The sequence below is a fragment of the Apostichopus japonicus genome, chromosome 16 (assembly GCF_037975245.1).
Source record: "Apostichopus japonicus isolate 1M-3 chromosome 16, ASM3797524v1, whole genome shotgun sequence".
Taxonomy (NCBI): Eukaryota; Metazoa; Echinodermata; class Holothuroidea; order Aspidochirotida; family Stichopodidae; genus Apostichopus; species Apostichopus japonicus.
In genome coordinates this window covers 41,774,356-41,786,840 of record NC_092576.1, presented here as the reverse complement: position 1 = coordinate 41,786,840, position 12,485 = coordinate 41,774,356, and the positions used below count along the sequence as shown (strand labels likewise).

Sequence of the window (12,485 nt, the reverse complement as noted above, 5' to 3'; positions counted from 1 at the left end):
ATTTACAAACTTTCTTCATTCTCTGGCTTGTTTCGACTTTTTCTAACGTTCTCATATCTCAACCAACTGATAGGGGTCGATGATAAGCAAATGTTTAAACGTTCATATGTTCATCACAGAACATTACAGTGCATTACGGTCCGAATAACGCTAAAAGCACAATTTTACTTTAATGACACATTTCATGTAAACTGACAATTTTAAGGAAATAAATGTTAACGATAAATTTGAAGAAACTAAACAAATTGTCGACTATTTTTGGTTTCGATGATAATCGTAACCTTTGCATTCATGATGACGAGCGCGCTTGTGCGTGCGTGTGTGTGTGTGTGCTTTGTGTCGCCCAACTTGTAAACACGATATCCCAAGGAAGGAAGGTCGGACCAATTGAATATTTGGTGTGTAGAATTGCCACATTAATTATAAGAAGCCTAACAAGGTCAGATGTCATATTTAGTATGTTGATGTATAAGATTTAGTACAAGAAGCCTGTTGTTGAGGTCAATAGTCATTTTGAATTTATTGTTTGTCATATCACACTGCTTTTCAATGTATTACTTAGACCAAGTATGTTGTACATCCTTACTATATAACGTCAGATTCATAAAGAAAACTGCTCAAACTGTTACATTATCGAAACCACGATGTATTTATTGCATTTTCTTGATATGTTAATGCCTTAGCGATATATTGATGAAGACGTTAGGAATGTTCATATCTAGTTTTATTTGTTTGTTTGCTTATTCCGGGGTCTGTCTGGCATTGATAGATTAACTTAACTCGCTGAAAATTTACTCAGCAATTTACAATGATATTCAAACGAATTGAGAGAATACAAACTGATGCGATCCTTTTCCTATCACGATTAATGCAAAATCCTGTTAATGTAGAAGATATCACCCACACCTCCCATATTATCAACCCCTACAGTACTCCAACTACGACCCTCCCCCTATTTACAAGCGCCCTCGAGATATTCCTTCTATTTAAGGTATGTTGAAAATGATCTGTTATTTTCAATAACTGATAAACAAATATAAAGGAATGGATAATGTAAGAGCAAATCGTTGCATGATTTACATTTTGCAAACTTTCTTTCTTCAGCTAGACGTAGAAAACATGTCAGGTTACATCAGCGACATCTGTCTGCTTGGACAGGAATAGCGTGGTGTCGTTTATTAGCACCCGACAATGAACGGAACGGGCTGGGTGGGAAAGAAAGGCGGGGTGGGGGTAGGCGGGTTGAAAAGATAAAAACAGAGCCGTACTTCAACTTGTCTATTCACTGTTGCCCCACTGTAACAATTTATAACCAGTTTCCGATTGAGTGCACGGCGTCATAATGGAACCTTTTTAGAGACTTTGGGATTTGGAGTTAAACATTTGGCCTTTAAGAAAAATCTTCCATCATTGTTTTAAATACCGTTTTAGTTGTTTTCAAACTTTTCCGTTGCCGGTGTGTTCCTGATCCTTCCTTACAACTTTACCGATGTGTGGGGTTGTAACAGAGGAAGGAACAACTATTGATGTATATATTGTGTTCATTGGGTTAATCTTTGTTCTGCAGTATCAAAAATAGTAACAATTTAAGAAGAATGTAATGGCAACTGACTGATTCTCTTTCTTTCTCTGATTATAGCCTATCTGACTGTCTGCAACCCTCATCGATACCCGTCGGACCATCTCTATCGACACTGAAATCTCGGGGAGTGAAAGGTAGAGTACTCATTGATCTATCGATTAGTGCTTTTCCATGTATCATTTTGTTCACATTTCAAACCATTCCCGTAGTCGTGTATTGAATGGGTTTTAGTTTCATTCAAACAGTGGGGCGTATGGCAAGCCGTTTTAACATTTACCTCGCAATTCGACTTAAGTCGAATACATTTCACTTAAGTGGAATTCAATTTTACTTAAGCAGAATACTATTTAACTTAAGTGGAATTATATTTCACTTAAGTGGAATACCATTCCACTTAAGCTTAATTGTATTTTACTTAAGCTGAATTCATCAACTTGTCACTGCATTTTACTTAAGCTAAATTCTATTTCACTTAAGTGGAATTGCATCCACTTAAGTGGAATTGTATTCCACTTAAGTGGAAATGCATTTCACTTAAGTGGAATTGTATTCTACTTAAGTGGAATACAATTCCACTTAAGTGGAATGTCTATTTCACTTAAGTGGAATACAATTCCACTTAAGTGGAAATGCATTCCACTTAAGTGAAATGTGATTGGATAGCCTATTTCACTTAAGTGGAATGTGATTGGCTAGTCTATTCCACTTAAGTGGAATGTGATTGGCTAGTACATTTACCGCCAAACTTTGCCCATGCCTTTGCGCGCCATTATAAACAACTTGCCGCGATACGTGTACGTACGTACGTGGTGTCGATATGTGCACAATGAATATCGGCTGTCCATCGGGATCCAGCTAGCACTTAACATCCGTGCAAGGTGTGTACGTACGTACCTGACCTGGTACCTGACGAATACCATTACCAAAATAAAGCCATGGCAAATACATTATAAGTGGTTGGAGCTACAGCCGAAAACGCATTGACAAGGGCAAGAAAACGTTTTACTTTTTGTGGATTTTGGGTTTTGGATGGAATCTTTTATTTCGTCAAAAGTTTCACTATCTAAAAAGTTACGAATTCTGCATATGTTACTTAAACAAGATGTAAGTCGCCTCTGTTGTGCATCATACTGATTGTTCCCCTGTGCAAGTGAGGAAACAACACTTCGAATTGTGTCTCTAACAACAACAATTATTTGATAGCATTCCAGCAATGTTAGATGTGAATGATTAGCCGTAGCCATGATGTACACCTGCAACGAGGATCGACTAAATCATCATATGTGATGAGCAATTGAATGCGTTACGACGAACATTACCCTAAATTGTATTTATATGTAAGCCACATATCAACATTTCCACTTAAGTGGAATTGTATTTTACTTAAGCAGAATAGAATTCCACTTAAGTGAAATTGACGCCAAAAGATGTTATTCCACTTAAGTGAAATTGTATTCTACTTAAGTGGAATACAATTCCACTTAAGTGGAATTGTATTCCACTTAAGTGAAATAGATGGGCTATTTAGCTTAAGTGGAATACAATTCCACTAAAGTGGAAATGTATTCCACTTAAGTGAAATACAATTCCACTTAAGTGGAATGCATTTCCACTTAGGGGAAATAGAAATGTCCATTTCTACTTAAGTGAAATTGAATTCCACGAAAGTGAAATTGAATTCCACTTAAGTGGAACGCATTTCACTTAAGTGGAATTCCATTTCACTTAAGTAGAATGTATTCCACTTAAGTGAAATGTATTCGACTTAAGTCTAATTGCGAGGTAAATGTTAAAACGGCTTGCCATAGGGGCGCCTTATCACCGGGTGCCATTGCCCGTTGTAGTAAACATTTTCATAAGCCTGTCATAAGACTGTCATTAGCCATCAACATCCTACATTATTTAGAAAAATACATATAACTGTGTACTGATCCCATCTTACAGGAACCGATACTAGAATGAAATAAAGACAGGCTTTCTGATTGCGTATGCCATTAGAAATAGCAATGGAAACAGTATCATAGGAATCGATTTAAACATAAGTGGGTATAAAGCGACTTGGTTGGCAGGTCTTAGTTGTTGTTTTTTTTTTTTTTAAGGGGGGGGGGGCGGGCGGGGCACTACGGTGGCTCAAGTGGGAGACTGGAAATGTTACTATTTTATACCAAAACTTGATAATGCTTGTTTCATATTTCATTGTAGCTGTATGCTAACCAGGGAAGGGAATGTATGGAGGGGGGCGGGTAATTTGGAACATGTACAATTTTTTGACTTCACCATCCTCCCAAAATCACTTTTCTAAAGAACAAGTGACAACACAAAATACTTTCTGCGAAAAGAAAGAATATGCATCCCTAGAGACATGAAAGATCTTATTAAAACGTGATATGGTTGTTTCTATTGTGTATTCTTCAGAATGTTTCATTCATTAATACATCATTCATTAATACATCATTGATATTCTTTTATTCGTTAAAGCATATAGCCTATATCGTTTATTAATCTTATTTGTTTCTTACAGTTTTCTGGACTCCTGATACTCACAAGACTGGTGAAAGATATAAGCTTGATCTCGACTCTGGTCTTTGGCGAGTAAGTAATCAATACATCTCATGTATAATCATTAATTTATCATATTTGCTGTATAACATAATGGAATTGTAATCACTGGCAAGAGCATGAACAGCAGTCAACAAATATTACCAAATACACACTGGTTGGATTAAAATGATGTTGTCAACAAATATTGCTTAATAGACACTGTGGATTTAAGGGATGTAGTCAACAGATATTACCAAATATACACTGAGTGTATTAAAGGGATGTAGTCAACAAATATTACTAACTATACACAGTGGATTAAAGGGATGTAGTCAACAAATATCCCCAACATACACGGAGTGGATTAAAGGGATAGGTTCAACAAATATGACTAAATATACACTGGATGGATGAAAGGGATGTAGTCAACAAATATTGCTAAATATACACTGTAAACTTAAGGGATGTAGTCAACAGTTATTACTAAATATTCACTGAGTGGATTAAAGGGACGTAGTCAACAAATATTACCAAATATACACAGTAGATTAAAGGGATAGGGTCAACAAATATTACCAAATAAACACTGGAACGATTCAACGGATGTAGTCAAGAAATGTTAATAACTATACACAAAGTTGATTAAAGGGTTGTCGTCAACAGATATTACTTAATATACACTGGATGTATAAATGGATGAAATTAACAAATATTACTAACATACACTGAGTGGATTTAAGGGATATAGTCAACAAATATTACCAAATATACACTGGATGGAATAAAGGCATGTACTCAACAAATATGACTAAATATACACCGAGCGAATTAAAGGGATGTAGTCAAGAAATATTACTAACAATAAACTGAGCGGATTAAAGGGATTTAGTCAACAAATAATACTAAATATACATAGCGGATTAAAGGGATGTCGTCAATAAATATTACTAAAATACTCTGAGTGAATTAAAGGGATGTTGTCAAAAAATATTACAAATATACACTGAGTGGATTAAGATGAAGTCAACAAATATTACTTAAACACACACTGAGTAGCTGAGAGTTATGTAGTCAACAAATATTTCAACATTTGCACTGAATTGATAAAACTGAAGTTGCAATCAATAAAAAAAAAGAAAACAATATGGCAGAGGGTTAATTAAAATAAAACAAACAAATGTTACACACTAAATGGTTGATTTGAAGTGATGTAGTAATCAATCATTGCTAAATATGCAATAAATGTATTGGATTGAAATAATATTTTTCAACATTATTAAACAGCAAAATGTAACTCATTCCACAAGCCCGATTCAAGTTCCAACATAGTAAATGGGTATAGTATAAAGTGTAGCAACAGTCACCGTGGTAAAGTAATGAAGTATTAGTATAATTTATATTACATACTTAACAGTGAGAGGTTTCAAGTCATGTAGAAAACAATCATTAAGATATTGGTTAAAATGACGAACTGAACACAGGCTCCTCATCATCCAATGAGTAGAGTAATTCAATAGTAATCAATAATGTATCTCCAACAGTCCAATGAAGCACTATCCAGCTAAAGGTAAATTAACAACGTACACATATATCCATACTTATCTATATTGAGCAAATAAACAGTATTTAGGAAACAAGAATAATTAATCATTCAGCAGATATGTTTGCTGGGAAGAAATGGTATATGGAAAGTGCAAAAACGAGGGCACGGAACGAAAACTGTTGTTCTACTTGAGAATTTGTAATAGTTTCGATTTAGAGATTGGAACAGAGGGAGTAGTTTAAGTATTAAGTCAAGTTAGGTCATCCAAAGAATGGCCAAGTGGTTTAAAAACACGTATAAAACAATTATAACTAGACAATCATTTAAATATTGGTTTAAATGGTGAAGTGAACACAAACGTCTGATCATCCAATGAGTAGGGTTAAGTGACAGTTATCAACCATATATATATATATATCGATTCAAGCACTCGGTAACTAAAGATACATTAACAAAAAAAAAAAAACACACACACACACACCTATATTTTCATATAGGCAACTGAAATGTCATATTAATGCAGAAATATCATATTAATGAATACCCTAATAAATATACTATATACATATAATTGATGGTAAGAATTAAATATTTTTAATTATGATTTCCACTCTTATACATCCAAATATCTCAAAGTTATGATGATCCACCCCCCCCCCCTCCCCTCCACCAAAAAAAAAGTAGTATGATTAGGCCTTATACCCACTCATTCTGATTGAATAAGTTGTAATGTTTAGAGGAGAACAGCAGTAACTAATTAGTAAACGTTTTCCATTATATTATAATGTCACATTTATACATCCACATATTAAAACATTATGATCATATTTTTTTTTTAAATCGCCCTCAACAAGAAAATAAAACAATAGTAATGTCAATGACTAGGCATAATACCCAAGCAATCTGTTTGAATGGTTTTTGTTCTTCTTTGTCCTGTAGAAGGTTGGATCCTGGTAGATGAATTACGCAGGTAACATGTTCCTGAAGACAACCTGTTCTGATCCTGCTGGAGTTATTATACACCACTCAGTTCATCGAAAAATGCTTGCCCGAGGTTTACACAAAACAACTTGGGAGTGTACTGGGAAATTCAAAGGGAATACTAAAAAAGGGTCTCTATATATATTTGTGACGTTGTTACAACATTGGCCATCGTCCTCTTTAAATATTTTACTTTGCTTTAAGAACCTTTGCTGTTTTCATATACTATGTGTCGATAATTGTTTACATTTATTACTTAGGGGACGGTTAGTTATGTAGTTAAGTTTAGATCATTATACTTGTTTTTAACTCACTCGATTTTATGCTGAGATTTTCAAATTTATTTATTCTGTTAAGCCATTTTTTTCATGCATCACTTCATGGATATGTCTTCTACCAATTATAAAGGACGAACCATTTATGTCAGAATGCAGAATGACCTGCTTATCAATAAGTTATCCACGAAAGAATAAAAAAAATATTTGAAAAAAAAAATCATCAAATTGTACTTGATAGAGTAATTACAAAGAAAATGGAATATTGATGAGTTTGGTTGGCTCAGTTATGAGATTTCACATTGTGACATAGGTATAGTCTGAAAGAAGGTTACGCAACACTGTAAATAAAGATAAGGTACGTGGTAGTATTAGAAAGACGGTACTTTCACGTTTCCAATGTGTAACTGTGTTTCACATAAGAACAAACACTACCCATCATAAAACCAGGAATCTTGAAAGAAAGAACACTGATCCAACATAATTTATGGAGTTTACCTCCGTGGTAGTTAATTTAGAGGTACATATGTTGCCATGGTAAATATAGTTATTATATAACGAGAATCGATTCATGATTGGTTATGGATAATGTAGTTACTACATATGATGGAGAGGATATGGATATTTAATAACGTCATCAAATGTCCACATTGACGCATGTCTTCTCATCTCTTGGAAAACTAGAAGTTTGTTATAATTTAAAGCAAATAAAATGACTAAACTTGACGCAAAATTTGGATACAAAATTGTAGAAAAGATGAATAGTGACATGTGGATATCGTAGAATGTGAATGATGAGATATGCATTTTTTGTATTATAAGAAGCAATAAAGTCAGTTTCTGTACAATTATGAATTTAATAATAAATGATATGGAGTATCCATTTCTTTAATTTGCTACTCGTGATATCATTTCTAAAGAGGACGTATTAATGAGCGTTGTTAAAGTCTCATTACTTGTTTGCCAAATTTAAACTTTTCCAGCTTACTGCACTAAAAGCTCAAAGAAGGTGACACCGTAATATGCATTTTTCATATCAATAGAAATTAGTTTCGTTGAGCTATATGTCGTTAACAAATTTGGGCTGAATAAAATTCGCCGTATTTGCAAGCCCCGCCCACCAGATCATGCGCCAATCAAATCTCTCTGTTTTGTTTACGACCGTTAGGCCTAGTGTAATGAACATGCTGACATAGGAAGTCGCAGCATTTTTACGGTATATCGTTCGCGCCATAAGGGTAACAGAAAATACATTTCTTTCTTTCGATTGCGACAGCTTTTCTCTATTAACCCATCTGGTCAGAGTGCATGTAGAATAACAACATTGAATCTACTTCGGAAGTTTGTTTTTCCTAAATTCATCATCAAGTAAGGTATTGAGACTTTAACATAAAGTTTTGTTTTTATCATTTTTATGTATTGTGCATATTTATACTTAAAATTAAGAAGTGCAAATGTTGTGAGGGGTTTATCGGAACCTCAACGCTTCTGTAACATAGCCAATCTTGGTTGCGTAGTAACATTTAACAGCAATTGATACAAATATTACTATGTGATTGTATTATAGCCTTTTTTTGTAAATTTTACTTACATTTCGCTTTGACTGGATTCCTAGAACCGCTTGTTATGATATTATATCGGCTGTAATATTTAGAGATAGCAAAATTATGTATCATGCTACTCTGATTGGTGGAAAGTGAACATGTGATGTTTATATGTGCAAACTTTGTTCCACCAACGACAGTGTTTCATTGTACGTCAAACTTTGAATAAAAGTAAAGTAAATCATCTGTGAAGTTGTTATTAATTTTATTAACACTTTGTTGACACGATATCGTGAGGGAGCTTTTAAGGCATTCTTCGGTAAGGGATGTTATATCTATTAATAAGTCATGAATTATGATTCAATCTTATGACGTAGCTGGCAATATATATCTTACACGTAAGAATAACTATGTTAACTTGCCTTCCATATCGTCGCACGTGGAGGTACGAACTAGTTTGTTAGTAAAAACGTAAAGTTTAATCAATATTTTGAGAGAGAGGTCATTGACGTATCCAATAGTTATCACACATGTAGCTTTATTGGATGGTCGTTGTGTGGAGATAGGTTTCAGTAGAAGGGGTTCCACTACCCTTTGTGAAAGTTTTCTTTTGGTCCTGGGGATTAGATACAAATTAAGTGCTATATCAAAAATAAACATAACTTGGCTATACCATTACATCTATGGCTATGTATAAACATGTTGACACATTTTCATCCTCAAATTATTGTTGGAGGGGGGCGGGGGCGGTTAAAGTTATATCTGTGTTCCCAGCCAAATTCCTAAGCCTATGTTATGTGCCTTTAAGAAGTTAAATGTGAAGTTTAAAATGTCATTAAAAATTGTAACGGGAACATGAAACAACCCTCCCCCTCCTCCACCAATCCCCCATGTGACGTGAAGGGGATTTCTTCACTAGGCCTACCTCGTTCGTACTCCTATTTAGTGTAGTATGTGTGCATTACTTCTTCCTACTTCAGGGTCTGTGTCTGTTGTTCTCATTGCCTATGGTCGGAAATTATGACGTCACCATTTATTACTTATACATTTTTGTTTCAGACGCGATCATTGTTGTGACGAATTTCTTTACATGAGATTGCTCGAAACAAACAATACAATTGGACTGTTATTTATATCCGGGAGCACCTGGAAAATCCCCCTCCACATATCGTGAGTTGGAGAAAACTTTGGCGGTCGGGGATTTTAACATTCAGTCGGGGGAAATTAGTTCACAACTAATGGTGCACCCCCCCCCCACCTGCCCACCCCTTTTCAACCTCAGACAAACTATTAATTATCATAACATTGTTTTTATAGAGATATTAATATAGAACTAACTTATGGTTTGAATAAATGCACATGCTGGATGGTGGGATGGGGAAGGGCACCTATAACCGTTACATTGGAGTAGATCCCAAACCCCTGGCTGCACCTCTCCTTTACAAAAGCATTAATTCGTCACTAGTCGTACTTCAACTTCCGTGAAGATTCAAACCCAATAAAACAATAACAGTCAGAAAAGGAGAGATTTTGTATTTTCCCCACCCCCTGCTCATATCCCCTGTGTGCTTCCTAACTGGTTGTAAAAGTCTTGTCGTTCAGAAAAACAGTATATTGCTATAAGTGTTGTTACTAAGATGTGTGACCGTTTGAGAGACAGTGAATTCGTTCATTTAACTAGCTAAATCACGTGTCAACACACAAATAACTTGCATGTCGTCAACATAACGTCATGCAATGAAAGCATTTTGTATAGTTTCACAGGTGTAGCATTCATGGGAGTGAAGGCGGTGTGCTACCGTTATGCAACGTATATCCTTCTAGTCCATTCCTTCGTCGTTCCCTCCTCCCCTCCCCGCCTCCTCATCCACCCCACTAGACATTCAGTGGTCATTAAAAATGTCACGTCCAGCGTTGAGTACCCCAGGGGTCTGTCACGTTCTACCCTTTTTAGCGCCCCTTGCAAGCTATATAATTGCTGCCCCTGGTGTTAGCTGTATGGTCTATGTAGGTGACACACAGTTGTTCTTGACCTTTGACCCTGCTGATTGTCAGCTGGTCATTTAAAAAATGCAACCATGCCTCAGAGATGTTAAATCCTGGTGTCGCTCAAATAATCTTGCTCTTAACGACTCCAAAACAAAATGTGTACACTTTCGTTCAAAATTGCAAAGGATTATCTTCCTGCTCTTGCCATCACTATTGATCATTATATTATCAATACATCTGGGCAAGTAAGATAATTTTGGTGTCCAGATGGATTTTTCACTATCCATGTCAAAGCAGATCGATATGATCTGCAAGAGTTTTATCACGGCAAACCGTAACATTGGAAAACAAATCCGTCGCTACTTAACTAGCTCTACTACGCAAACACTTGTTCATGATTACGTGATAACTCGACTGGATTATAATAATTCTATTCTCAATGGTATTCATGATCCTGATTTGTCTAAAGTACAGCGTGTACAAAATACAGCAGCCCGTCTTATTAGTTTGACTCCACGTTCCCAACATATCACCCCGATCCTACAGTCTCTGCACTGATTGCCGATTAGCTCTCGCGTCATTTTCAAAATGCTTCTTCCTACTTACAAAGAAACATGTGGCTTGTCTCCTTTGTACTTACAGAAACTTATTACGCTTTATGAACCAACTCGTTCACTGCGCTCTTCTAACAATGTGTTACTTTCTATAACAGTAGATCCACGCACTAATGTTATGGTGAACGTATTTTTCAGTACGCTGCCTCATATTATTTTGTGGAATCAACTTCCCATGAATATCCGCCAAGTTCCATCTGTTAGAATTTTAAAACGATGCTCAATATTCACCTGTTTGGTTATATTTTTGATCACTGTTCTTGTTTTTTTTTTTTTCTCGTTGATATGTTTGTTTTGATATTGGCGCACAAAGGCATCTGTAATAATGCGAATTATAAATGTAGTTATTATTATGATTCACATTGATTGCACTTATAGAACGGACATGGATTGGTAACAACGCGAAGAAACGCCCTCAGAAAACACTACAATCCCGGATATCTCGTAGACCCACTTTTTGTGATTGATCATTCCTATATGTATGTATGTATGTATATGTGATCTTCCCGCAAGCAGGAACTCGCGAAAGAAGCCATGGAGGCTTGTAGACTCGCAAGCTGACCGAAGCCAATCTCTCGGCACACATTCATTTAACGTCCATGTCAGGAAGTTGTTATTGAACAACACCCTTGCCAGACGACACACATTGCTGTCGGCGGGGAATCGAACCGGGGATCTCATGACTGGGAGACGCCGGCGTTAACCACTAGGCTATACACTCCGCCAATGTATCCGCCAATCTATACACTCCGCCATATGTATAGTACATACGTAGGCCTTCATATGTACAACTGATGATGCGAATAAATACACAGGCTACGTACACACACAAACACAGACACACATACATATATATATATATATATATATATATATATATACATATATATATATATATATATATATATATATATATATATACATATATATATATATATATATATATATATATATATATATATATATATATATATATATATAATTTTTTTTGGCGGGGGGGGGGGGGTAAATTGAATTGAAACAGAATTGTTCTTTCAAAAAACCGGATTAGACATATTTTAATTTCGTCTCGGCCTGTTGACTAATATCATGTGTAGTATATGTTTCGTTTCGAGGGGAATGGTGATGCACACCCGACGATGATCACACAGTCACAGTCCCGATGCAAGGGGACTAGGGTGAGAGCGGATCAGTCGTTCGGTAGTTTGGCTTCGTACCCAGGTTCTCTCCTGGGTGACTTTTCTTAAAATGTATTTCTTGAGTTTATTTGTGCGCTGGCTTGGCATCAACTTACCTTGGTTACAAATTCACAGGCTAGCAACGCTTCACTGAGGCCTGACAATGCTGCTTTAAGATACATGAGTCTTAACTGTGCAGAGGAGCTCGGAACGCCACAAAATATATAGCCAATGGTAA

At 35.8% G+C, this 12,485-nt stretch overlaps 2 protein-coding genes across 5 annotated transcripts in view; both read left to right on the top strand.

Annotated features, from left to right (window-relative positions):
• LOC139982656 (uncharacterized) overlaps nucleotides 1-9,969 on the top strand; it is a 333,630-nt gene extending 323,661 nt beyond the window's left edge. For all 4 annotated transcript variants that reach the window (XM_071995684.1, XM_071995676.1, XM_071995675.1 and 1 more), the window contains exons 19-21: nucleotides 1,640-1,716; nucleotides 4,104-4,174; nucleotides 6,606-9,969. In XM_071995684.1, coding sequence (XP_071851785.1) covers nucleotides 1,640-1,716; nucleotides 4,104-4,174; nucleotides 6,606-6,623 — 166 coding nt within the window. In that variant the 3' untranslated portion in view covers nucleotides 6,624-9,969. The remainder of the gene's footprint in view (nucleotides 1-1,639; nucleotides 1,717-4,103; nucleotides 4,175-6,605) is intronic.
• Nucleotides 1-12,485, top strand: part of LOC139982664 (uncharacterized) — a 75,342-nt gene that overhangs the window by 29,263 nt on the left and 33,594 nt on the right. The window lies entirely within an intron of this gene.